Source organism: Lipomyces tetrasporus (genome assembly GCF_029532465.1).
Source record: "Lipomyces tetrasporus strain NRRL Y-64009 chromosome Unknown POJ06scaffold_2, whole genome shotgun sequence".
NCBI classification, from domain to species: domain Eukaryota; kingdom Fungi; phylum Ascomycota; class Lipomycetes; order Lipomycetales; family Lipomycetaceae; genus Lipomyces; species Lipomyces tetrasporus.
In genome coordinates this window covers 686,243-711,429 of record NW_026611597.1, presented here as the reverse complement: position 1 = coordinate 711,429, position 25,187 = coordinate 686,243, and the positions used below count along the sequence as shown (strand labels likewise).

The following is a 25,187-nucleotide window of genomic DNA, read 5'->3' as shown; positions in this document are numbered from 1 at the left end:
TTAACGTTATGCACTAGAGTCGGCAAGTTTGAGCGTGACTCCCTTTTTGATAGTGGCCCAGCCGATCAGTCTATATTGCAAATGCAAATTAGTCAATGTAAAGGATGAAAAAGGTCCCAATAATTTAGAGACATACCGCCAATGCTTTTCAATTCTTCGAGACAAAGCAATTTTCTCCCCCAGCTCCGTACAAGCTGGAGAGGTAAGCTGAAGCTTGGCCAAGTCCTAAATTTGATATCAGTCCAAGTCTTGATCAAGTAAATTTCATGAATGAACCTACAGCCTTGACACCGACAACACGAGCACCCGTGGCAGTTGATCCAATATTCACCATCAGAATCTCGTTCTTGGTCAACTTCTGAACTCGAGCTTGCTTCTTCTCATCCGTCTTGACACCCAAAAGTCTTCGCAGAAGGAAGTAGTTGATTTCAATTTCAGTGTAGATTTCAGGAAGCTTGCCCTTAGATCCAAGAACATGTCCGACCAGACGATCAGCTCGGCAAAGGGTAGGGTCGATTTTCGTTCCCACACCAATGAGTCCACCTGGGACCGCAAACTTCAGATCATTATGCTCAGCATACAGAGAAATAATTCGACTGAATATAGGTCTACACTGGATCTTTCCCTCGTTATCCTTTGTGACAATCCCAGGTCTAATTTCAATCTCATCGCCTAACCGCAAAACGCCAGTTAAGATACTGCCACCGGCCACTCCACCCTTCAAATCATCGATCTCGGAACCAGGTTTGTTGACGTCGAAAGATCGAATAACAATAAGCTTCGGCGTGGCCAGGAAGTCTCTTGGTGGCACTGGAATAGACTTAACTAAGTACTCATTGACCGCGTCGATATTGTATTTTAGCTGCGCGGAAATAGGAATGATTGGCGCCTTGTCCGCTGCCGTTCCCTTCACAAACTTCAAAATGCTCTCATAATGCTCCAACGCATTCGATTCTCGCATAAGATCAACCTTGTTCTGAAGGATAATAATGTGGTTGAGCTTCATTATTTCGATGGCGGCCAAATGCTCACTTGTCTGAGGCTGAGGGCAAGACTCGTTGCCGGCGATTAATAGGAGGGCAGCATCCATAACTGCGGCTCCTGATAACATAGTAGACATAAGAATATCGTGACCAGGGCAGTCAACGAAACTGTAGACGTCAGAATTATTCCTTATAGCATGTTGGAAGGAAATTCCACATACCTAACATGTCTCAGTAGCTGATACCGACCATTGCATCCTATTCTTTCGCACAAAGGCGAAACCTCCTTTTCAGATCTAAATGACCGGTAACAATCCGGTCTGGGGCAAGCGGGAGAGTCGCATTTATAAATTTTAGCATTCGCGTAGCCGAGCTTAATTGTGATGTTTCGCTCAAGCTGTACACTTGCAGTTAGCTACAAGCGGACATTGCAATTCGAGATCACACGCACCTCATTCTTGAATCGAACTGTCTGAACTCCAGAGAGGGCTTTGACAACGGTACTCTATTGCCATGTTAATCAATGATTATGTCACTGCGAGGCGCAACCATATTCCAAGCGTACCTTTCCATGCGCCACATGACCGATTGTACCAATATTGATCGTCGCCTGTCTGCACGATATACATCAGCCTGGTGTCAATAACCTCCGAAAGTCGCGCTCTACACACCTAGCTATGATTTCTATGCTAAGAGGATTCAACTTAGAGAAGTCTGGATTATCTGGCTGTGGTGGAAGGCCAACCGGCTTCTCTTCCTTAATTTCGTCATCGGAAACTGAGTCCGCTTCGATCTCAGGCTCAGCGAATGTCACGGATTTAGACTTGGGAACAGCTGGTGCCTCATCACCAGAAAGAGGAGGCGTAGTAATTCCGTTCTCAGTAGCCATGGTGCGAAGTTCCGATCTCCAATTAATACCTTCTAGTATAAGCATTAGTATTCGAACGCAGAATTGCGGTACGAAGTCGCATTAAGTTCAAGCTAACAGACATAATTATTCGTACTCTTGCCGCAATGGGAATATACCTAATCTATCTATTGTTAAGTAAATTGTCTCAAATGTGCGTTAAGCACGATCTATGCATGCGCGGAATTATGACTAGTACTCCTAAAGACTCACGCGCAACGAAGAAATTTTCTGGCGAAGGAATCTGATCCGCATATACGACAATTAAGGTTTCAATTGTCATTCACATCCGCATTTGACACACCGCCGTATGGCGAAGCATCATCGCGAACGCGCTGCGGCCGCATCGAGGGCCATGCTCTGTTGGCCCCAGCACAACTGAGTTATCGCCGCCTGCTGCGTCGTTCGATTTCCCTCTCTACCTCGCCACGCTTTCGCTACTGTATATACGGAGTGCAAATTTAAGAATTTGGTGCCAAGCGCCTTATGGACATGGCGAACGTAAATACTCGCTACGATTATGAGACGTTCTATCAGCAACAGCAGCAGCAGCAACCACCGCCACTCTCTATGTATACGTCTCATCGGGGCTCAAGCAGCAGCCGACATCACCGGAACCATGCCAATGGAACTGCAGCCGCTGCAAAGAATGGATCGACTAGACCGGGTGCACGGTCTCAGACACTCTTAATCAATTCAAAGATTAGGCATATTAAAAAGAAGGATGGCGAACCGCTGTGGCGAAGGGATATTCAATACGATTTCTTGAAGTCTGTATTTTATGACGAGACGCGAGTATTCACGAACAGTTACGATGGAACGCCCAATCATACGTATTCAGAGATTTATATTGATGCGATGGCGCGTTCGTCGAAGTCATCGCGGGTTCTACGGGAGAAACTCCTCGGCGATCAGCAAGCCGGTTTGAATATCGCCATGGTATGCCTGCTAGTTAACATTGGCAGGATGAACACCACCCTGAATTGTATGTTTTACCTTTTGTCTAATTCATCTCGGAGTCATCCGCAGTTAACTATTGTTGCAAGTCTTCCCTGAGATGCGCGCGCAATTACGAACTTACCATCCGATTCCATCACTCCAGACTTATTCAGATCCGACTGCATACAAGCAACTTCAGGATGCTCCCCGTCTGAAAAGTATCCTTAAGGGTGCATGTGAAGATCGACCCGAGCCCAGCACACTTGATCAACTGCTGCTGCAACCTCGGCTCCCTCGTACGAATCCGATTAATTTGGTGTTTATATTGGCTACCTACGCGCGACGTGTGACGGATTTATTTTTTGTCGAACCGTACGAATTTTATGATTTTATCATGAACACCTCGGTCTCAAGTCAATCCAGAGCCAAAGCATTCCTTTGGTTGATGTGGGTATACTTGGAGTCTGACCTAAGTCCAGAACAATTACGTGCTAATCCATTTGGATACGGCCAAGAAGGCGGCATGAAAATCCCATCTTTTGTGACATTGTCGCCAGAAGACTTGGATAAAGAGAATTTCGACACAGATCCTGAGAAGGAGTTTGCAGAACGAATGATCCAAGAGCGGAAACGTATGTACTATTTAGTTAGCCGCAATGGCGCGACGATTGGTCCTGACAACTATTAGGCCATCTCGAGAACGCTTCTGCGTCAGACGCTGCACCCAAGCCTAAAGAAGAGGGTGCTTCACATCAGAAAAAGCAGCGCAAGATAAAGAAAGGCTTTAAGGATGAAGACGACGCTGCTGCTGCTGGCAAGTCATCTCATGGGCATGACCGGAGTGAAGGGTTAGGAGAGCATGGGGATGTGTCGGAATCTGATGTATCTCAGCGGACAATTAGTGCCTCTTCGCCAGCACCATTATCTAGCAAGGCTACAATGAAGCATCCAAAGAAACAGAGGAAGTCGGAATCTGCGGCTACGGAGATTACCAATCAGAGAGAGAAGAAGTGCTCCATCGAAGTTGAGCATCTTATTGCAGTCTCTGATCGACGGCGCAAACGTGCAAGATATCAAGAAGGCGCCATAAAACGAACTTGGAAAAAGATTCGCACTCGTGATCCTTTTGAGCAGTCAGAAGACGAGCAGATAATGATCAGCTTCGAAATGATGGCGTCCGCAGCATCCTCACATAAGCGCAAGAATATTGATCTCAACACTCTAAACAGTCACGTTATGAGCAGCCTTTCAGGAGTTCGAGATTCGAACTTAGGAAACGACTTTGGAGAGGAGAGTCGATCATTAGCTACAGCATTTAGACGTGCTAATCGTTGGATTGCCAGATGGCACCATATGAAGGGACTCCAGCCTCACGGTTCTCGTTTATCCAAGGACAAATCTGCGCAACGTTCCCCTCCGCCGACTTCCGAGCCGGCGCCTGCAACATTTAGCCAATCTCAGCAGCCGATGTACGATGAAGATGGGCCGCAGATGGTTCCAATGCGTTAAAGACTGTTTGCCAAAGTGTTTGCTGTGAAGGATGGGGTCCGGAGTATCCAATTGTATACCATTATTGTAGAAATAGCGTATTATTTGTTTTATTATTTTGGGATGATAATCTCATCGAATTGTAGTAATAGGTCATCGTCTTGACAGGCATGACATGTTCGACAGCAGAATTTTCCCTTTACGTCGTAGCAATTACAAATCACCGCCATGACCTACGAAATTGCCGCATTGAGCGCTTGTTAGCGAAACCATGGTAGACATTCTCTCTCTAAGGCGCGACACCGTTTACTCCAAAACTTCCTAGTTATTCAACGATATTAATGGAATAGACAGGCGCCAACAACAAAATAGCGAACATACCAGCTGCCACGTGAGAGAGTTATCTGAGTCTTTAGTACAGCGGATTTCATAATCTAGATGATATAGAGCAGAATTGGCCACTCCGACATAATCGTCAATCTGTTCTTCTGTGATATCACGTGCTCTAACTTCGTGACCAACTTCCGAGCCACTTTGTGCAATTTGATCTAAGTCCTCATGTTAATACCCGCTTGACTCTCGATAGCGTATAACGTACTAGACACTGATAATATGTTAGCTAGCGCTCTCTGCAGTTCAGATGTCGTGAACTTCCTATTCACGATGAACGCCTGAATAAGAGCTCTGTGGACGTCGGTTAAATCTCTCTCCTCTGACGACATTGCAAGCTGCAAAAAATACGCAGATAACGCTAAATAGTTTCTACCTGATATGGACGCGTGAGAAGAGCAGAAACCACCAGCAGATGTCAACGCAATAAGTGACGCGACGTGACGCGACGGACGCGACATACCATTAATGTTTGCCAGAGCCCTGACTTTTGGCACATATGCCTAATATGAAACTGAGGTCTCTGCTTACAAACCAGCCAGCGATTTAAGGGCGCTACTAACACTCGATCTACGCCTGACAAACCTGTCTTCACTTCACTCTATTCCGAACAGCAACATGAATACGATTTCGGTAGTCAGGAAGCGGCTATCCACATCAGCAGGTCTGGCGGCACGGACTATTAAAAATGGCGAGAGATTGCAATATGTGAGCAGACGAGGACAGACGATAATAAATGCTGGGGCGCGTGGAATCTGGAATGAGAAACGTGTATGCAGCCCATACGGACAGCAATATTTCGCCAGATCGATCTCGTTAGACGCCGGAAAGACAATAGAGAGCAGCAAGTTTGTGCCCATCGCGGACAGTACGGTGGAGGACAATTCACCTAAGATCCCAGCCGTTACCAATCTAAAACAAGATGAGCAAGGAAATGATATGCTGGTGTATATTACTCCAAGAGCCGCAGCGGTATGTTGCATTTTCGCCAAGCTAGTATGCGGCTAACTGTTTCTTTTAGCGACTAAATGCTATCAAGAAGTCGGAACGGAATCCGAATTTATTCCTACGGGTGACCGTCGAAAGTGGTGGTTGCCACGGATTCCAGTATCTTATGGGATTGAAAGATACTCTTGATCCCGATGAGGACACGTAAGTATTCATTTCTAGGGGTGACTTTCAAGAGTGCTAACATTTCTGTGCAGCGTTTTCGACCTTGACGGCGCCAAAGTGGTTATGGATGACATGTCACTTGAAATTCTTAAGGATTCAACAGTCGACTATACTACCGAATTGATTGGGAGCCAATTCAAGATCGTTAACAATCCACGAGCTAGCTCCAGTTGTGGGTATGTGTCTTTTAGTCTGATCGTATTATGGCACGCTAACACACATTATTAGATGCGGCACAAGTTTTGATATTGATCTTGGTAAATAGGGTCTCCATATTTCGCATAATTGTTTGGATTACAGGGTATTTATATAATGGCGTTCGTGATATTGTTAAGTATATGGTGATTCGCATATGGTATATATCTTGGAGGATGGCACCGCGACTTATTAGAATTCTATTCGTTGAACAGTTGAACATAATTCAAAATGTCATTACAACTTAGTGATGCGGCCAACGCGACCTGTTAGTATTTGAAAGTTTGTAAAACCATAATACCGTAGACCGCGCGAAATGACCTCTGCTAATTTTCGTCGACTGTGGACTATTACAATAACTGGGAAGTAAGGGATATATTGTAGATGTTGCAGTGCTTTCATTCGTTGGCGGCGTTGCGGCTGGTATCAACTTACTGAGACCCGCCCGCATGATAGACCGAGCGGCGCGTTCACGCAACAAGTCTGGATAAAATCAACAGTCGAAACCCTGCGCTCATGGCATACGCGATTGCAATTGGAACCCGCATGCAGTATTGATCGTATCCCAACAGCAGAGAGGAACACACGCAAAATGCCGTATAACATAGCGTAAGTGCATAGAGACAAACCGTGGTAGTCGTATAAGCTCACGGTCGGTTATCAGTATGGTCTCGGATTTCTTTTATCCTCAACCCGGAGGTGTCGAGTCACATATTTATCAGCTTTCGTCGGTGCGTACAGTTTAAATGGAATGAAGTAGTTGATCAGTCTAGTTGACATTGCTATAGAAACTCATCGCATTGGGACACTCCGTTATCATTATCACTCATGCACATGGCTCTAGAGTTGGTGTACGATATTTAACGCATGGGCTAAAGGTCTACTATGTGCCATTTTATGTTCTCTATAGGGAGTCTACCTTCCCGTCTGTCTTCTCTTTCTTTCCCATTCTACGGAACATATTGATCCGAGAGGAGATTGAAATTGTTCACGGACATCAAAGTCTCAGCAGCTTGTGTCATGAGGCAATTCTACATAGCAGAACCATGGGTTTACGGACCGTCTTTACAGATCACTCTCTGTTTGGCTTTGCAGATCCAGGCAGCATATTGGGCAACAAACTGCTAAAATTTACATTAAGCGACATTGGACATGTTATTTGCGTCTCGCACACATGGTATGCTTTGTATAGAACTCAGTTGCTTAGAATGATATACTAAGTTTGACTACGTAGTAAGGAAAACACTGTTCTACGCGCATCCTTAGATCCGGTTACCGTCAGTGTCATTCCGAACGCAGTCGTGCCTTCCAACTTTCGTCCCGACCCTTCCAAAGCGTCTTCGGAATATAGTACGTCACTAAGGATGATTGAGTCAATATAGAATCTAATAGCATGAATTTAGTAACGATCATCGTAATCTCGAGATTGTATCCTAACAAAGGCGCCGACCTGTTAACGGCTGTTATCCCCAATATATGCAAAATTCACCCAACGGTGAGGTTCATCATTGCCGGGAGCGGCCCGCGCGAGATCGATCTCGAACAAATGAGGGAAAAGTTCCAGCTTCAAGAACGAGTGGAGCTTCTTGGGAGTATTCGGCATGAAGATGTGCGCGATGTGATGGTCAAGGGGCACGTTTACTTGCACCCAACGCTGACTGAAGCATTCGGAACAGTGCTGGTAGAGGCTGCATCGTGTGGCTTACTCGTGGTCACAACGAAAGTTGGGGGTATACCGGAAGTTCTCCCCTCTCATATGACAATTTTTTCTTCGCCTTCTGAGGATTCTTTGACTCAGTCAACGCTGGAAGCTATCAAATTGATCGAGTCAAAAGCGGTTGACACATCGAAGTTTCATGAGCAAGTCAAAGGCATGTACGGTTGGCATGACGTTGCTCGTAGGACTGAAAATGTCTACGATATCGTAGCAAAAATCGACAACGAGCCGGTGATAGATCGGCTCAAGCGATATTATGGTTGCGGGATCTGGGCCGGAAAGCTTTTTGTCATGTGCGTCGTCATCGACTATCTACTTCTAAGATTTTTGGAATGGCTATATCCCGAGTCAGGAATTGACAGGGTAAGGAAATGGCCAAGGCGACCTATTGATAAATCGCTGCTTGCGGGAGCTAACTGCAAGTCGGAGAAAATCGAGTCTGAAGATGAAGACAGTGGTCTCGGTGGGATGTCAGATGTGGCATGAACCAGCGGCTTTGTCATGTAATGTTTTGTGGGTCTTCCATCATTTGAGCATTAACGGCATAATGGGAGTCTGGAGTTTGCAACAACATCGCATCTGTAAATGTAATGTACACCTTTTGTATATTAGCGGACATTCGTCTAATAGTGCATTGTCAATGATTGATTTAGACATATGATTACATGTAGGGTCATCTTGAACAGGAATATGGGCGCCTATCCGAATTCATGCTGAGTGAAAATTCTACAAGTAATTTATCACACAACATTCGATCCACTGTGAACCGCATATTATCTAGTCCCGAAGCGTTAACACTGCAACGCTCTCAACATGATGAGTCTGATTTGTGGTGTGTTAGTTGTACTCAGTCGAAAGAACCTACAACACACCTGCAGCTTACCTGAGGGAAAAAATCGAAGCCGCGAACACTATTTACATAGTAATTCGAACCACGGGGATCGTTCAAAATATAGCCAAGGTCCCTAGCTTGGGTGTGGACATTGCAGGAAACGTACACTATCCTCCGGGGAAGGTAATCAAGAAGCTGATTTAAAAAGTTACTATCGCAACCTTTTCGCGGCGGATCCAAAATCATGGAAGTTTCGTTAGGTGGTGTCCGAATTTTCTGTTTGTTCAGTTAGATTTCCTATATTGTTAACCGACAATTTCATTAGCCTACCTTAAAAATTACTGCCGCATCTCCTAGCACAAACTCAGCATTGGCGATTTTATTTTCTTGAGCATTTGACGTGGCACATGAAACGCTCTTGTGGGAAATTTCAACTCCAATGACTTCTTCCACGCTTTGGCTGCAAGTGATACTGAATAGACCTGATCCACAATAAGCGTCAACTAAGTATTTCGGCGCCGGCATTGACTTGTATTCGTCGTTTGACAAAGGTAGCTGAAGCTGCGAGTTGACGTATTCGGTGACACGAGGAAGTACAGAGCTATTACACTGAAAGAAGTCTCCTATAGACTTAGTTAGTACCTTTATAGCAAGTTTACGATTCAACAATGTCGCTAACCTGCAGGATATTTAAACCGGTAGCTATTGACATATTCCGTAACGGTATCCTTGGAATCGATACAAACTGATTTTTGGGTATCATTAGTAGTCTCGTCCATCTCCATACTTTCACGGAAAAGTAGAGTTGCGCCCCGTTTGTAAGAGCTTATATTATCTCTAACTCTGATCCTCTCTTTCTTATACACGTCATTTATAGCTAGTGTGGCAATCGGGCACTCTTCAATGTCAATGACATATGATCTCCCCTTTTTTGTAAATCCAATTGGTGTGTCTGCAGGTACGTGACCCTTCCGAGGGACGTCAAAGTGTGGTGTCAGCTTCGTTCGGTAACCATACTCTAAAGGAGAACCAATAGTGTCACCAACTTCCGGAATTATGCCATCTGAGACTCGGCAGAAATTGCTGTAGGCCCGAACTATGACCTCCCGTTTGTGTCTGAGCTGCTGTTCGTACGGCAGCATTTGCAACTGACAACCCGCACACTGCGTGAAGTATCTACATTTGACGAGACTATCGTCACGGGCAGGTCCACCAGATATAACTTCCTCGAAATCAGCCAACGAATAATGCCTAGATACCGTTAGTGTTACGAGTGTATAAATGATATGAAATCCATACTCAAGTGTCTTATAAACCTTGGCTTTTACCCGATCTCCAGGTATGCTATACGGGACCACAACAATCTCGATGGTGCCGTCTTCAAGTCTATCAATACCAATACCGTCTCCTGTGGAGCTTAGCTTCACGACATCAAGCTCAGTGTACCGAAACCCTGCGGGTGGCCTCTGTTCAATGATGAACGAATTGCCGTCTTCACTTGTCTTAAGATCGACAGCTAAGCCCAGCGATTTCCGCAGTTCCATAACATCGAATAGAAGGCAGCCGTCCGGGGACGTCCTCTCCACGACTATTGGCTTAGGCTTTCGATTACGTCTCCTTTTCATTCGCTTTGCTTCGTGACCATTTTCAACCGCTGCAATTTCGGCTGGACCGTCGTAATTGTTCGTTTCGGGGTTGGACCGCTTCTGAGGATATTCTGTAGTAGATTCTGGAAACCTAGGTTGCGCTTCAACGTCTGCCATTTTCTTCAGTCGAGGTCGTATCCGTAAAAGTGGCTGTTGAATACACTGGGAAGCTGCAAATCCTCTGTACGTTTGGCGGGAGGAATGATGCAAAATGGTGTATTTGGCAACTGCCAACTCCTTAAGACCAACAGAACTATATCGCAATGAGGAAGTGAAAAGCACTCCAACTGTTCCAAATGTCTTTAAGTCACGTAACATCAAATACGTAGACCCTTGCCGAGATCATTTATTCTAGACAGGCTGACACAGTACTCTCACTTGGGACGTGAAGAACCAGTTTTCCAGAAATTTTATCAATAAACTTCTGGGTAAGGGCCTAGTTGACTCCTGAGTTTTATGTGAAGCGTGGCGCGAATATGTCGTAAATGCCACAGCACTATGGCCTCTTTCACGAAAAATTTGGCTATGGGCCGGGGAGCAGGTGTTCTCGACGAAGAGCATACGACCATTTTGACGACAAGTTTACAGCCAGTGAATGCGTGTAGATCTGCCTGCGGTGCTGCATGTATCGGAAAATGTCAAAACTTGCATTCCACCAATTGTTACGGACAACAAAACGGTCATTAGTGCATAGTCATGGTTGTATAAAGGCAGCTCAGATAGCTCGGCAGTCGACCGATGCCACAAAGGCATTATCGGAGAAAATATCATCAGAAATAAGCCAAGAGGCGGCAAAACTTGAGTTTCCTACAGTTATAGCAAGATCAGAGCATATACAGCGATTGAGCAAATACTACTCACCAAAAATGCTTAAGACAATTATCACGGCGGAGCAGACAGTTGCTCCCGACCTGTGGGATAAGAGGAAGAAGGCAAAGGAAACATTTCCGCTATCATATGTCGACGATTTGGCGAAGCACGACCCGTTCTATGATCTTCCTAAAATGCCCTGGACAGATTTCTCGGAGCCTCATCAGCCGGTTCCACCTCCGAATGAGCTCCCTCCGACTGTGCCGCCGGATTTGATGAACACAGACGTCGTGGAAGCCGAATTGGCCAACAACAGAGGCATAAGCAAAGATTATATTAGGAGGCTGATAGTTAGACCATTAGTTCGGAAGCTCGTTTCCAATGTTACCAGACTGGGCAAAATCCGAAGCTTTTATTCTCTCGTCATCGTTGGCGACCAGAATGGAATGATTGGAATTGGCGAAGCCAAGGACCGTAATGAAGCCAGCAGGGCTGTAATGAAGGCTAAAAGCAAGGCGCTGAGGAACATGTTTTACATACCGCGATTAGACAACAGAACTATATTTGGTTCTTTGGAGAGCCATTATCATGGTGTCGATGTGCAACTGTGGCAGCGGCCGCCTGGTAGGTCAAATCATGTTCCCTGATGTCACAGATTTTAACAGTTCCACTAGGTTTCGGATTACGGGTGAATCATTTAATCCACGAAGTGGCCGTGTGTGCTGGACTGAAAGATTTAGGCGGCAAGGTTCGCGGCTCGCGCAACAAGATGAACACCATCAAGGCGACCATTGAGATGTTACGGCATCAAGTCTTACCGGAAGAAATAGCGCAGGCCAGAGGGAAAAAGGCTGTGGATATCAAGAAAACTTATTTCTCGGCCAGGAAGTAAGATCCGGCCATTCACATAGGTATTCATTGTATTATGTATTATTGTACCTGTACATATATCCATGATCTCTAGTTAGCTGCAAGGTTCGAAATGTCTTTCAATTCGTACGTTCGTCAATTTTGTCCCAGATAGGCCCGTATAGACCTTTAATCCTTAAACGCCATACCAATCCAACTCGTGTTATCGTACTAGTCATTCCGTACCATCTGCTAGTATGATGCCTCCCTCTTCGTCATGAATCTGTTGCTGCAAAAAGATACTATATACCGAAGCTTTGAGAAGCGTGAATACAACTGCCATCTTTCGCTCTAAAATACGCAGATTATCCAATATTTCTGGTGTCGGTACCGAAGCCAATTTGGCCAATTCTCCAGATAGCTGGACAATGTGGATTAGCATAATAATCGCAAGCATTCACAGTGTGTAGAAAGTCGCGTACTGTGTTCAAATTCTGACTCAGCTGCTTGTACTCTTTTAGAAGGTCTCGTTCGACAGGAGAAAGAAGATGGCGCAGTACTTCCGATGAGATCGCTGGACTAATTGAAGCCTCCTGGCTGTCTTGAATCGCCGCCATTGTAGAAGTTCAACTTATATATCTTGATAAGCTTCGCGTTGGCTATGGTAAGCGACGCCGACAGTACACGTAGATTTAACTCCTGTGAAGAGGAGACGCGTGCACATAAACATAGATTAGGGTTGTTCTCGAACGCGACGACATTACTTCCGCAGCTGTTACGGAGCACACGCGCGTCTCGTGTTGCCGTCTCGTATCAAAGCGTATAACAGACTTGCTATCATATATGGATGCTCTAGGATCTGCTATCTCAACTCCTGGACAGGGCGTGTCATCATCCACGCACGGTGCACAGAGCCAGCCGGAAAAGTCGTACTTTGAGAAACAACGAGATGCGCTAGTGTCTGAAATTGCGGTCGTAAGTTATGACGCAGAAATTTGCATCAGAATTGGAACTGATTGTTAGGCAGAGCTTAGAACACGTCTTGTCGAACATAAACACACTCAACAGAGCGCTGGAAGGTGCCATCGCTGTACGTGAAGTTCTACCCTGATATTTATGTTGTTAGGCTTCGTACTAATAAGTTACAAACAGGTTGGTAAGGAATTTGAGAGCGTATCGACGTTGTGGAGTACGTTCTACGATGGTATAGCGCATGAAAATCATGGCGAGGTGGGTGAGGAAGACTTAGATGAGGCAATGGTGGCCGAGGCCGAGGACGAGGGAGAATCGAAGGGAGATAGGAATCCTCGGGCGTAAATTGTGCAAATAAGGAGCCGCATTTGATTTTGTATTGTGGGAAATTATCGATCCATTGTGTTGCACAGCGTTATACCGAGTGCCGATTAGCTCAGAAGCTCAAAGCCACCCCACCCCAAATTTAAAGCAATGACGATCGAGTTAAGAGGATATGGCATCGCAAGCTCAATGCACAGTGTCGTAATTAGGCAATTAGGTATCCAATCCATTGACCATTACTAGATATGCATAATGCGACAAATGAGACAAAATTAACAGCAGTTTCGAGTGTGAAATTGCCACATTAGAGGATCGTGCATTTTCGTCCATTTGATGTCTTCCTAATGATGGCATCGACGACGGTTTGAAAGACATTATGTAGGCCTTCACCCGTTTTCGACGAGCATTCTACGTAGGGAATGTGTCCAATCTTATTAGCCATACCTTGACCCTAACTGTCTCTCAGCTCGATGTACAAATGCCAAATCATTGTGATTGTACGTACCGTACCGGTTGTAAGAGGTTTCAATCCCTGTGACCGGAGGATTTGTATTACTTTGTGATCCGTGCGGAGATCCGTCTTCAATCCGACAAGTATCATGGGAGTCCCAAACGGGCAATAATGCATAACTTCAGGCCACCACTGTGAGGAGTAACCTTTGATTAGTGAGAGTTCTCACAAGATACAAATGGTCTCGGTTGCTACCTTATCATAGACATTCTCCAAAGAAGCCGGCATATCAACTGAGAAAGCCAGTAAGACAACAGCAACATCCGGGTAGGCGATAGGTCTGAGCCTATCGTAATCTTCTTGTCCAGCCGTATCCCACAAATCGAGTGTTAATGTTTTGCCGCTCTGCAGTTTGACATCATGAGAGTAGTTCTCAAAGACAGTTGGTACGTATAACTATTCAGCCGTGAGAACCAGGGTCGACAGAAAAGATAAAAGGTGAGCTTAAAGCATGCCAAACATACGTCAGGAAATTGACCCTTCGTGTACGTTAGCAGCATGGAGCTCTTCCCGCAAGCACCATCGCCAACTGTTAACACCTTGTATACAGGACGGGCACTTTTATCCGCCATTGAAATTATCGAGGTCACTGTAGCCGCAGTTAGAAGCAAACAAAAGTGAAGAAACCGTGTCTTGACAACGTCCGTACATAGCCTTAATCAGTTATTTCGAGCAAATGAGCGATAGCTATAACGCTCCCAGACAAGAGACGTGAGACCTCTACTTGTATCTGTACGTCTTGTGACGTAAAATACTTAACCAATGACGGTTAACAGGAGCAGCTGATCCGTTATCGTCGTAGAATCCGCGAGAATGTGACGCTACCATCAACGCTGTGGGGAGAAGATTGAGGAGGGTTACCAAATTTCAAGAGTTCATCTAGCGGGGCGCACGAGCACCACGAGCTCGAGCGTTCAGGGGCAGGCGTGACAGGTCGTACGCGCGCTAGAACGTTGGTACTCAGTCTCCACCGCCTCTGTCCTCATAACGTGGACCGTATCCCCCTTCATAATCTTAATTAGACGATAACCTGGTATCGTAACACATAAAATAAAGTATTACTTGGACTTCCGAATTTGTCTCGGCGATGCCGCCATAATCGTCGTCTGAAATGTGTATGTGATAACCGGGTACGTACCTGGAGCCATCCCAAATGTGTATGGGCCACTGCAAAAAGTTCGTGAATCCATCAGCATCCGTGAGCGAATCCTAGTGATATCGTCCTTCAGCCCAAAGCAGAAGCAATTTCCGCCACTATTCGTTAGTGATTTGGTATTGTAGTCGAGCCCTCACGTACCTAGTAGTCCTGACCCTGAAATTGAAATTGACTACTGGGATACAACGTCGTAATTTATAAACTCAATTACCTTGGATGCATACGCACCGTGCTTACGAGGGCGACCAAAGGTACTTCGAGTGGCAACATAATATGCAAGTTATACCCAAACATTTTGTATTTTCTCTTTATCTGCATTCTAATAAAACCCCAAAAACCATGCCGTGTAACTCCTTGTATCTGAACGCCAACTAAACACTAATCAAATTCTAATGTCCAAGAATGTCGATACCACTGCTAAAGTGCGCGGAAAATCTAGTACTATATATACTAACCGCAGCCTAATGAGACTGACGCCTGTGGGATGGTGGGGGCCGATGATGACGGCGATGATGTTGCTGGTGTTGCTTGATATTTCCAACTCTAACACCTAACCGGCTAATGCCAGACCATACTTCTGGTGATAATTGCAGGGGCAGCTTTCGCCCGTACAAACATTGATCTACTATCCATGTACCGACGAGGAATTCTTCCTGCGTCAAATAGCCCAGCCTCTCCCTGCTCACCAGATCCCTGAATCCATGTATGTTAGAAACAGTCAGCATAGATCAATAACAACCGCTCACCATATTTTCTCTAACGTATCCACGTTTAATCTAGATCGCTCCCAAACTCTTCTAACCACCAAATTATGCACACAATCTGACAATTCTGGAGGTAAAAGCGTTCCTCTGTTTGCTGCCCATAGAGCGCCATACCTTTTACGCTCTGCTTCACTAATTGTGCCACTCACAATCAAGTGCTTCCATGGCTTGTCCGCATTGAACATATGTTTCTTCTTTTCGGGTTTCCTCATAGTAGTTCTCAATGGCGTTCTCATTGGCGCGAATTCTGTTGACAGACGACTAAGCCGCTGATTGCCATTCTGATCGTCTGGTATTGTTCGTGGAGTTGGCAGCGAAGTCGTAGACAAGGATGCTTGTGCACTTCCGTATATCGACGTTGACTTTCCGCTCGTTGACGATGATACCGTAGTAGCTCCTCTGTCCGCCCCGGCACTAAACCTGTTGTAGCTATGGAACGGTTGGAAGATTCTGCCGACTCTTGACAAGCGACGTGGAGGATATCTCAATACTTGCGATGATGCGACAGACGCCAGGTGGGAAGAGGCATGACTCAAATTTGTCTTATCTTCTGAGAATGCGCGCAGGTCAGCAACAGATTTCGGCTCAGGCTTAACCACATTTACGGTCGACACCGCAGAAGAAGCCGACCGGCGCGGAGGAATAAACGTCACGGGAGGACATGACTCGCTTCGCACCATGTCTAGCCAGGGAACAAACGATTGGTCCGAAAATGACTGCGAGACTGGAACAACAGATTCATCCTTGCCACTTTCTTCAGAATGACCTTGTACTGATTCTGCATAATTGCTTGCCGACGCAGGCCCTCTACCAATATCTCTTTCAGTTGAAATAATCGAGTGATGTGCTAGCCGTCGTGGTTTAGGAGAAAGGACTTCCACTTGATTCGACTTAGAAATAACGGCCTGGGATTGCGACATTTGAGGAGCATTAGCACGTTCTTCGGCCTTGGCTTCGTCTTCCCCTCGTTTAGCAATTAGCTTTGCGGCTATCACTGCCCCAGAACTCTTTCTCATTGCGGCTTTCTCTTCCTGCCTCTGGGCTTCCTCGTTCGCCAGTCTTTGCGATTCTACCATTGCTCTCTTTGCTGCTTGAATGTTCGCACCGACCAAATTAGTCTTGGCGTCACCCGTCTCCTTGTCGTTATCTGACACGCCACTCGAATTTATTTGCTCTGCAATCGGCTTTACTACGGCACTCTTGTCGAGCGACGAGGGGAGTGACACCTTCGACCGACTTGAAGGGGTGGGCGACGGCGTCCGTAGAGACTGTGCAGACTGCATATCCTTTGAATCCGCCAAAGCCGCCGTCATACTTCTCGGAGAGACTGAACGGCCAGCCAAAACCGAAGTTTCTGCATCTCTCGGTGACGGTGATACAGATAATATGAAGCTCTTAGCGGCCGCAGCAACAGGATCTGGGGCTGTCTGAGGCAACAAGACCGGGAAATTGCCGGTTAGTGTTCGAGTTCGATGCCGATTGGCACTTTGAGCAGCAGCAGCTACCGCGGCAGCACTTGGTGAACGGATAGCGGAATCGGTCGCGCTCATATTGCGCCCTCTCGGAGCTTCCATTGATGACGACGCATTCAATTGATAGTGGTGTTCCCTCGTATCATGCGCCTGCTGGACGGTAATGCTGATCCGTGGCGTTGCTACAGCGCTGGATTGAGACCTTGTCGTTGGTGCACTCGCATGGGTGTTCTCGATCTTGAGTGGACTAGGACTTGAGAATGGCTTCGAAGACACTGATTTCGCGGCAGCTGCGGCAGAACTCAGAGCTGTTGACGAATTGCCGCGTGATTGCCGAAGATCATAAACCGGAGATGGAGATACCTTCCTACTGCTGCTAACATACTTCTGCGCCGATGGATGTGCCGTCGCTGACTTTGGGGACGATAAAGAAGCAGCGATGGCCGCTGATGTAGCAGCCGCAGCGGCATCATTGCTTCCCGAATAGCCAGGCATGTGCTCGATGGGTCTGTTGATGTTCTCGATACTACAGGCCACCTCACTACCCTCAACGCTACTACCACCGCCGAACTATGCGGCTTCTCAATAGCGCTGCAAGACCAGTGCCGATCTTCACAGGGCTATGTCAATGCGATTTGCCAACCGGAAGCGTTATATCCAACGTCGTCGCTGTATGTACAAGCTCATATTATTGTGTTAGTGCTACCTTGTTTATTCGGCGCGGGACAGAGAGCCTGAAAACCAAAACTTAGCAGGGCGAAACCTCCGGGCTGTCGACGGCGGCTCGAGCGGACATGTGGGGTGGTTCAACGTTCCCCCTTCCACCAAATATAGCCCCAGTGACGTCAAGGTCACGTGATACAAGATGGAGGATGTGACAGGTGAGGGAGATTATGTCTTCAACGCGAGAATCCGTCTGCTGTGGGAGGTGCAGCTTAGTATCAGTTGCATGTTGCATATGCAGAATTTAGAGACTCATTGGGCATATCACTGTGGGAGCTATGGATGACTCGGGAAGCGACGGGTTTGGCCAAGATCCATCGGTAGATGAGGAGATCTCAATAGAACGACCAAATAACACAGGGCCATCACCACCATTTCACACGATTATAACTGGTCTTATTAATCCGTTGTTGAAAGCTTCGAACAGGAAGACCGGATTTCATGGTGGAATTACGACGAACCTGCGTGTTACAAGATTCAAGATTTTGAGTAATTATATTCAGAAATGGAAGAAAGACGTTGGCAATGATATCTATCCGTGTTTCCGTCTAGGTAAGTGATTGTCGAAGTTCTCCTGTCTGCTGGGGTTATTGCTAAGCGATATTTTAGTTTTGCCATACGTGAGTGCGCCAATGTTTTTTTTTTTTTTTTGGTTCGACTAGTCGCTAATTCTGCCAACTAGAAAGACAAAGAGCGACAAATGCATGTGGCTTAGTTTCATTTGAAGATCTCTCTCACCAATATTAACACCGAATAGGTACGGCCTAAAAGAGAAAGCAATTGCCCGATTACTTATTAAGGTCAGTCTCGATACCTTGGACCCATACCGTGGACTGGAATATATTGATCCCGCATAGATACTCGGCATCTCACCAGATTCGGAAGATGCGACCTCGTTGATTAACTACAAACTTCCTGGTCAATACAAAGGTGCCGGAGACTTTGCAGAACGATGCTTCGAGGTCATGAGGCAGCGTGAGATTAGATCAGAGTATGGCTCAATGACCATTGACGAAGTGAACGAACTGTTGGATGACCTTAGTAAGCATAGCAAATCGTATGCCTGTCAATGTACTGTAGAGTAAAATGGATGCGATGCTGATGCCGAGGTAGTGATGACCAGCTACCAATCCTGTCTAAGTTCTATCAGTCGTTGAATGCCGACGAGATGAAGTGGTTGATCCGTGTTATATTAAGACGTGAGTTTGCGAACATGCACGCGTTGACCGTATCTAATTTGCATAGAAATGCATATAGGAGTCTCTGAACGGACGTTATTCTCGGCATGGCATCCGAATGCAAACGAGCTTTTTAATATTTCCAGTAGTTTGAAACGCGTCTGCTGGGAGCTCTTCGATAGCAACTACCGACTGTCAGAGGATGTAAGATCAATTATCTGATGACCTCTACAGTACTAATATCAGTAGGCGAAAGATGTGAATCTGATGAGTTGCTTTCAACCGCAGCTGGCAGCTTTCCCCAAAGCCTCGTACGAGCAAGTCGTCAAGAGCATGAATAACGAGGCATTCTTCATCGAAGAAAAACTTGATGGAGAGAGAATCCAGTTGCACATGGCTGAGTACGGAAAATCGTTCAAATTTTACAGCCGTCGAGCAAAAGATTACACGTATCTATATGGCAGTTCTCTCGATGATAAGAATGGGGCGCTCACGAAATATCTTCGCGGCGCTTTTGAAGAGAACGTGGAAAAGTGTGTAAAATGGGTTGGGAATCGAGCGAACCTCGCTGACGTGGTGTAGCTGCATACTGGATGGAGAAATGGTTTCTTGGGATCCAGTTGATGAGAAGATTGAACCGTTCGGTTACCTAAAAACCGCTGCGAATGCCGAGAAAGAGGACGCAGGCGAGTCCTATCCATTATGTGAGTATCTAATTGACATACTCTATCGGGATGTACTAACTGGTTCCAAGATCGCGTATTTGACATACTGTATGCCAATAACAAATCTGTGGTGAACTATTCTTTGGTACAACGACAGTTGCTATTGCATAGAGTTATGAATCCCGTTCCAACACGTTTTGAGATTCATCCGCATCAGGAAGGGTCAACGAAGGAAGATATTGAAAGGCGCCTGCGGCAAGTCATTGCAGAATCGTGCGTGATTGTGAATACGCATTTAACCGCTTCAAACGCTGACCTCGCACAGATCGGAAGGACTAGTCATTAAATTGCCCACAGCGCCATATGTTGTGAATGGCAGGGAAGATTCTTGGATTAAGGTCAAACCCGAGTACATGCTAGAATTTGGTGAAAATTTGGACTGTCTCGTTATTGGTAGGATATGGATCACATGGCCAGGACAGGATGAAATACTAACTCTCGGGTAGGAGGATATTACGGGCAGGGGAAGCGAGGCCAGAATCTTGCCAGCTTCCTATGTGGTCTTCGTGTAGACAATGAGCAAGATCCGGACGCACAACCCAAGTTCTGGTCATTCTGTCGCGTAGGCGGTGGCTTCACAGCCGCCGAATACGCAACCATAAGGCATTTAACTGACGGACTTTGGCAAAAATGGGACCCCCGCCGACCGCCACTGCAGTACATGGAGCTCGCGGGTGAAAAAAATGACAAGGAAATGCCCGACGTTTGGATTTTGCCCGAGAAATCTCTTGTGCTGGAGATTAAGGCTGCAAGTGTGGTACCCGAGTCAGAGCAGTATCGGACGAATACCACACTGAGGTTTCCGAGGTTTAGAAGAATACGGCAAGATAAGAATTATCTTACAGCTCTGTCGGTGAAGGAGTTTATGACATTGAAGGAGCAGGCTGAGACAGAGTCCCAGGAACGGCAATTGTATATTCTGTTGAGATGTGCTGTATGAAATGATGCTGATACCGGCTCAGGGAATTGGAAGAACACAGACGAGCTGCCAAGCGGCCCAAGAAAGTACAGTTATTCTATATCTAGATGAAGCATACAGTAATACTGACCCAAAGCAGGAGCTAAGAATTTTGGGAGGCCACGAGACGGTTGCTCTGGAAGGCGCTCCTACGAGTCAAATGTTCACTGGTCATATCTTCTGTACGTACAGCAAGATGGTTTGCTTTACCTTACTAACACATGATGCGGTAGGCATTTTAGTTGATTCCAAGCGAAAGTCGCAGCTGCAGAAAATTATTATCTCTCATGGCGGGACCGTAGTTCAGGACGTGCCCTCCCGACCCCAGAAAATGACACACATTATAGCAGACAAAGACCTCGTCAAAATTGCGAGTCTTAAGCGGCAGGGGAAGTGGACTATAATCAGACCCACTTGGATTCACGATTCCGTCTTCAATCAGAGGATGGTTCCATACGAGCCGAGGTCAGCCACCCTGCGATTGATAGGCTGGTACGAGCTGACAAAGTTGTTAGGCATGTATATTTTGCTGCGGACGACGTGCTTGAAGCAGTGCGACGACACGTGGATCAGTACGGCGATAGTTACACGCGTTCGATAGAAGATCCCAAAGAGTTGCGAGATATATTCAACCATATGCCCGATCCAAATATCGATGGCAAAAGAGTAACGTATGACATTCTACTCGGCCAGTCCGACGATCCGTCGCTGTTTAACATTCCGAGCTTGATATTCTACGATACTGTAATTTATCTCGATGAACCAGATCTGGCATCGAACGAGGCTCTACCACCGCATGGCGACCCTCTATCTGCAAAGTTCAGGTATGTATTCTCCGTGTCAGTCCGCGCAGGATAAGCTGATATTTGCCACTAGACTTGAGATCGCGGCTAACTACGCTACATTCGGGGGCGCAAGAATATCTTCCGACATCAGCGACCGCGAAATAACACATATTGCAACCTTGCCTGAAGCACCCAAGAATCGCGTCAGCGCGATTCGAAGCCTAGTTTCTTTGTACGTGGTGTTTTGTCGTGCCAGGCGGTGCTGTTAACAAGAGGACTAATTGATGTTCTTAGTCGACTTAGGGTGCCTCGTGTGGTGTCGGTGGAATGGCTAGAGCAATCTTGGAAAGAATCTACGAGGTTAAGTGAAGAAGGTATGAGTATATGTTTGGATCGCACATGCTGAGTTCAGCTGGAGAAAATCCATGGGTTTTGCTGGGCTCAGTGGCACATAGATCTGATTAAGTTGGCAAGTCTAACGAATGTCAATAGACTTTGCGGTTTAGAATGACTGGGAAATGGCGCCCGCTATCATGTATGGGTGGGATTCAATAGGTGCGTTCGTCATGTATACGCCTGTTATATTCGCACAAAATGGAAATCATTAAAACGACCTTAATAGCGACAATTCCTGGACGCCTAAGCATGAAAGGCAAATCACTAACAATTACAACATGACACTCAACAAAACTCAAGATTTATATATAAGTAACGTAATCTCAGAAACACCCATGCTCGTCTACATCAGTGGCATCACCCCGAATACTCACACTCGTGACCTCGAACCCAAATTCCTGAACGTGCTCAGGACTGATGAAACTGATTTCGGTGTCTGTGTCTGGATAGGCAGCTACGTCGATAAGTGTGTTCTTCCTATCATCAGTATCGCTCTGTCGAAGTCTATTCTCAATTGATAGCTGGTCAATTGCGAGGATTGGGTCGTCAGTACTCGCCGCTTGTGCGTCAGTTGGTAAGGACGTCGACCCGGCAGGAGCGTAATCATATTCGTCATCATAGTCGTCGACGAAATCATCCTCATCATCAACGACTGCTGCATACAACTTAGTGTCATCGTACACGTCGTCTCGTGAGTCTGGGCGAATTCTGATCGGTTCATAGGACGTCACGGGCTTCACATTGCAGACCGAAGAGGGTATATAGTGTGACACGAGATTGCTAATGCTCGGCGTTACTCTCTCTATGCTCGTTTCAGCCAGCGGCTGGGGCTGGGCCTGCATCTCTCGGTACAAGGTATTCTGTGACATTGCTTGCAACGGCCGGCGCTTGTCAGTCGACAGCGACAGAGCCTGCTGCTTCGGCGTACACTGTGCTATGACGCCCGGCTTAATGACATCCGACAGCGGCTTGTAATTTCCTAACGCTGTCTTTGCCCTGAGGACTGAATACGTTGCTTTGCTGGTTTGCTCCCCCAAATTCAATTTTGACAGTGCCGGAAGGGTTGCTGAGGCCGAGACTGACCGGTGTTGAGCAGCTTTCGCTTTCAAGGGACTGTTAGTCGAGCACGTACTAGTCGACCGATCGCTGCTTGTTGAACTTCCAGTGTCAGGATGCCGCAGAGCAGCACCGTAGTTGCGGAACGACATTGGTGACGCGCTATCATTGAGCCGTTGGCCCCTCTTGGTAGGCTCAACACTGGACTTTGTGGACAAAAAATTTGGTTGCTTGGGCGGTGGTGGTATGGTCTGCTCTTGATTGTGAGCTTGTAGGAGTTGGCGGACAGATCTAACAGGCGTCTTGGTTTCAAGTTTCTCAGGCGCCAATGTCTTTACAATAGTTGCCGTACGAGATGCCGATGCCGCTGTTGGCCGTGCGGGCGTTCTTCGTGATTTCGATGACTAAAAGGGAGTCGGTTAATGGTCGAGCCAACTAGATTTTAAATGCTTACTTTAGCAGCAACTTCCTCTTCACGTAAGACATCAAGAAATCGCTCTCCGTTGACCATGAACGGCCTGTCATTCTCTTTCTCCCATTTATGCAGTGCTGTCGTCAGATCGCTCATGATCTTCGGCTTGCGCTTGGCAATACGCTTCCGCATTTGTTCTTCCCGTAGCAATCTGCTAGGATCATGACGGCCACGCCCACGAGACATCAGCCGTGAAGCGTCTTGTTGGGACTGCTCCAGGTCGACTATATCTTGCTGTAACTCGCGGTATGCGTCAATCAATGCCAGAGTCGGCTTGCGTTCGTGCAGCAGCTGTTCTAGTCGCGCAATCTCAGATTCGTGCGCTGCTAGTGAAGCGTCGGTGAAGATATCTGTCCATGCAGGCGTAAATTCCAACATTTCGTCCTCTGAAAAGTACAAACTGTCCCATAACTTTTGCAAGGTCTGACGGGCGTCTTCGATGAAGATGTGCATGTGGTCCCGCTTCTTTTCGTTTAATCGCGCAAGCTCCTGCTCGTACTAAGGCAGGTTAGTATGGGAACGTATGTACAATCGTCAAAACAAACATACGGCCTCTATGACGTGTAGTGCGATACCTCTGTTGGCTCTGTCGAATGCCTTGATAAAAGCCTCATCTTCAGACAGCTTGGTCCAGAGATGTTGGACGGCAGCTTTCGTGGCAGACAGGCGACTAAGTCTGCTGTCCTTCTCTTGCTGCAAGACTTTTTTCTTTGCGCTCAAATTCTTCAGGTGCGCATTAGTGAGGCCGAGCAATTCAGGCTTGTCTTTATAGCAGGCCAATATGTCTCGATCAATACTGTGCTGAGATGTGCCGAGCTGAGCCCATAATGTGACTATCTGATTGGCAGCCTCCTGGACAATTCTAACGCGGCAGTCGTATTCTTTAGATAGCCGTAGGACTTCGGCTTCCAGAGCTGCGACGTTGCTGTTTGTAAGACTTAGCGTGTCGGGGTTGAGAGCGAGGAGGTTGTGTTGAACTGCAAACCCTTCCATGGCTGAGGACAGCGTGCGCAAAGTTTCGAACAGTTCTAGGCAAAAATTAGTTAGTTCAATCGTTCTAGTATATGCGGAAGAAAGCGTACCGTGTGCCTTTTGGTACCGCTGCGAGTAGAGGCCCTTCAGGTTTTCATGCTTCTGGTTGAGCCTCTCGAACGCGGCTATCAACGGAGGCTTGATTTCCAAATCGCCGCCAGATTCGCACGACATATCAACGTCCCGGACGTCCTGTAACGCAGCCACCATTGTCGTAAGCTGTTCTCGCAAGTCAAGACACCTTCTGTAGAGATTTTCCTTCTCGGCAGTAACCTCCTCGACCTGCTGCTCGAGCGCATGGGACACAGCAGAATAGAGGTTTCTCTCACGAGTGTTTCGCTCATCTTCGGAGATGCCGATTTCGTCGTAAAGGAGCTGGAGCTTGTCATTGATGACGATGAGTTGCGAGGATATGTACGAACCTCGCCTGTCCATGCTCGCTATGGCTGTAGCTCGGAATTCGATATAATTGAATAGAAACTGTCTAATAGCGTATGCAGTCACTGACTGCTGACCTTGTCGAATCAGAACTGAGCTGCTGGATGTGAATGCATTTGGTTAAGTTTAACGTTTAGGTTTCGACACAGGCAACGTTGGGGTTTGTTGACAAAGACGAACACCCTGTCTCCATGGCAACGACTGAAAGGCGGGCTGACTGTGGGGGGGGTCTCTGGCTGCGAACCATAACCCTGACTTGGCCGAGCCACGCGTCGAGCGACGGCAAAATCCGCTCA

At 46.7% G+C, this 25,187-nt stretch overlaps 13 protein-coding genes across 13 annotated transcripts; 6 read left to right on the top strand and 7 right to left on the bottom strand.

The window, feature by feature from the left end:
• Positions 1 to 6: 6 nt before the first annotated feature.
• On the bottom strand, positions 7 to 1,872 carry POJ06DRAFT_192224 (P-loop containing nucleoside triphosphate hydrolase protein; the record flags this gene model as incomplete). Its single annotated transcript, XM_056184875.1, has 7 exons — positions 7 to 70; positions 137 to 225; positions 281 to 1,151; positions 1,205 to 1,380; positions 1,435 to 1,488; positions 1,549 to 1,597; positions 1,655 to 1,872. 7 exons carry the CDS (start codon positions 1,870 to 1,872, stop codon positions 7 to 9), a joined length of 1,521 nt encoding a protein of 506 aa, XP_056046111.1.
• A 588-nt stretch (positions 1,873 to 2,460) lies between these two features.
• POJ06DRAFT_193443 (uncharacterized protein) lies at positions 2,461 to 3,517 on the top strand (the record flags this gene model as incomplete). The annotated part of the gene is made up of 2 exons (XM_056184911.1): positions 2,461 to 2,875; positions 2,937 to 3,517. The coding sequence occupies 2 exons, from the start codon at positions 2,461 to 2,463 to the stop codon at positions 3,515 to 3,517; spliced, it is 996 nt and encodes a 331-aa protein (XP_056046110.1).
• Positions 3,518 to 4,419: 902 nt separating this feature from the next.
• Positions 4,420 to 5,282, bottom strand: POJ06DRAFT_245273 (uncharacterized protein). Its single transcript, XM_056186621.1, has 3 exons — positions 4,916 to 5,282; positions 4,699 to 4,865; positions 4,420 to 4,638 (listed from the first exon to the last, which is right to left on the bottom strand). Exons 1-3 carry the CDS (start codon positions 5,166 to 5,168, stop codon positions 4,624 to 4,626), a joined length of 435 nt encoding a protein of 144 aa, XP_056046109.1. The 5' UTR covers positions 5,169 to 5,282; the 3' UTR covers positions 4,420 to 4,623.
• POJ06DRAFT_298987 (uncharacterized protein) lies at positions 5,283 to 6,322 on the top strand. The gene is made up of 4 exons (XM_056190666.1): positions 5,283 to 5,679; positions 5,729 to 5,859; positions 5,913 to 6,056; positions 6,109 to 6,322. Exons 1-4 carry the CDS (start codon positions 5,326 to 5,328, stop codon positions 6,143 to 6,145), a joined length of 666 nt encoding a protein of 221 aa, XP_056046108.1. The 5' UTR covers positions 5,283 to 5,325; the 3' UTR covers positions 6,146 to 6,322.
• A 203-nt stretch (positions 6,323 to 6,525) lies between these two features.
• Positions 6,526 to 8,618, top strand: POJ06DRAFT_245269 (uncharacterized protein). Its single transcript, XM_056186620.1, has 4 exons — positions 6,526 to 6,806; positions 6,864 to 7,252; positions 7,310 to 7,425; positions 7,479 to 8,618. The coding sequence occupies exons 1-4, from the start codon at positions 6,741 to 6,743 to the stop codon at positions 8,276 to 8,278; spliced, it is 1,371 nt and encodes a 456-aa protein (XP_056046107.1). The 5' UTR covers positions 6,526 to 6,740; the 3' UTR covers positions 8,279 to 8,618.
• Positions 8,570 to 10,168, bottom strand: POJ06DRAFT_192872 (S-adenosyl-L-methionine-dependent methyltransferase; the record flags this gene model as incomplete). The annotated part of the gene is made up of 5 exons (XM_056184890.1): positions 8,570 to 8,614; positions 8,676 to 8,900; positions 8,955 to 9,247; positions 9,304 to 9,875; positions 9,924 to 10,168. The coding sequence occupies 5 exons, from the start codon at positions 10,166 to 10,168 to the stop codon at positions 8,570 to 8,572; spliced, it is 1,380 nt and encodes a 459-aa protein (XP_056046106.1).
• Positions 10,169 to 10,803: 635 nt separating this feature from the next.
• POJ06DRAFT_218701 (uncharacterized protein) lies at positions 10,804 to 11,999 on the top strand. The gene is made up of 2 exons (XM_056185577.1): positions 10,804 to 11,704; positions 11,755 to 11,999. Exons 1-2 carry the CDS (start codon positions 10,894 to 10,896, stop codon positions 11,970 to 11,972), a joined length of 1,029 nt encoding a protein of 342 aa, XP_056046105.1. The 5' UTR covers positions 10,804 to 10,893; the 3' UTR covers positions 11,973 to 11,999.
• POJ06DRAFT_245262 (DASH complex subunit Dad3-domain-containing protein) lies at positions 12,000 to 12,603 on the bottom strand. Its single transcript, XM_056186619.1, has 2 exons — positions 12,412 to 12,603; positions 12,000 to 12,350 (listed from the first exon to the last, which is right to left on the bottom strand). Exons 1-2 carry the CDS (start codon positions 12,544 to 12,546, stop codon positions 12,165 to 12,167), a joined length of 321 nt encoding a protein of 106 aa, XP_056046104.1. The 5' UTR covers positions 12,547 to 12,603; the 3' UTR covers positions 12,000 to 12,164.
• An 82-nt stretch (positions 12,604 to 12,685) lies between these two features.
• On the top strand, positions 12,686 to 13,440 carry POJ06DRAFT_245260 (DASH complex subunit Dad1-domain-containing protein). Its single transcript, XM_056186618.1, has 3 exons — positions 12,686 to 12,904; positions 12,957 to 13,019; positions 13,082 to 13,440. The coding sequence occupies exons 1-3, from the start codon at positions 12,773 to 12,775 to the stop codon at positions 13,244 to 13,246; spliced, it is 360 nt and encodes a 119-aa protein (XP_056046103.1). The 5' UTR covers positions 12,686 to 12,772; the 3' UTR covers positions 13,247 to 13,440.
• Positions 13,441 to 14,609, bottom strand: POJ06DRAFT_245256 (P-loop containing nucleoside triphosphate hydrolase protein). Its single transcript, XM_056186617.1, has 5 exons — positions 14,386 to 14,609; positions 14,201 to 14,325; positions 13,932 to 14,132; positions 13,731 to 13,868; positions 13,441 to 13,676 (listed from the first exon to the last, which is right to left on the bottom strand). Exons 2-5 carry the CDS (start codon positions 14,306 to 14,308, stop codon positions 13,530 to 13,532), a joined length of 594 nt encoding a protein of 197 aa, XP_056046102.1. The 5' UTR covers positions 14,309 to 14,325; positions 14,386 to 14,609; the 3' UTR covers positions 13,441 to 13,529.
• A 494-nt stretch (positions 14,610 to 15,103) lies between these two features.
• POJ06DRAFT_245254 (uncharacterized protein) lies at positions 15,104 to 17,917 on the bottom strand. The gene is made up of 2 exons (XM_056186616.1): positions 15,639 to 17,917; positions 15,104 to 15,585 (listed from the first exon to the last, which is right to left on the bottom strand). The coding sequence occupies exons 1-2, from the start codon at positions 17,621 to 17,623 to the stop codon at positions 15,354 to 15,356; spliced, it is 2,217 nt and encodes a 738-aa protein (XP_056046101.1). The 5' UTR covers positions 17,624 to 17,917; the 3' UTR covers positions 15,104 to 15,353.
• Positions 17,918 to 18,041: 124 nt separating this feature from the next.
• Positions 18,042 to 22,105, top strand: POJ06DRAFT_245235 (ATP dependent DNA ligase domain-containing protein). The gene is made up of 19 exons (XM_056186615.1): positions 18,042 to 18,403; positions 18,461 to 18,471; positions 18,534 to 18,553; positions 18,609 to 18,651; positions 18,709 to 18,908; positions 18,965 to 19,050; positions 19,097 to 19,233; positions 19,279 to 19,562; positions 19,612 to 19,733; positions 19,784 to 19,967; positions 20,020 to 20,147; positions 20,201 to 20,666; positions 20,717 to 20,759; positions 20,813 to 20,894; positions 20,946 to 21,177; positions 21,228 to 21,536; positions 21,589 to 21,729; positions 21,792 to 21,871; positions 21,990 to 22,105. Exons 1-19 carry the CDS (start codon positions 18,130 to 18,132, stop codon positions 22,001 to 22,003), a joined length of 2,856 nt encoding a protein of 951 aa, XP_056046100.1. The 5' UTR covers positions 18,042 to 18,129; the 3' UTR covers positions 22,004 to 22,105.
• Positions 22,106 to 23,246: 1,141 nt separating this feature from the next.
• POJ06DRAFT_287789 (microtubule associated protein-domain-containing protein) lies at positions 23,247 to 24,888 on the bottom strand (the record flags this gene model as incomplete). Its single annotated transcript, XM_056190277.1, has 3 exons — positions 23,247 to 23,919; positions 23,971 to 24,449; positions 24,504 to 24,888. 3 exons carry the CDS (start codon positions 24,886 to 24,888, stop codon positions 23,392 to 23,394), a joined length of 1,392 nt encoding a protein of 463 aa, XP_056046099.1. The 3' UTR covers positions 23,247 to 23,391.
• Positions 24,889 to 25,187: the final 299 nt, after the last annotated feature.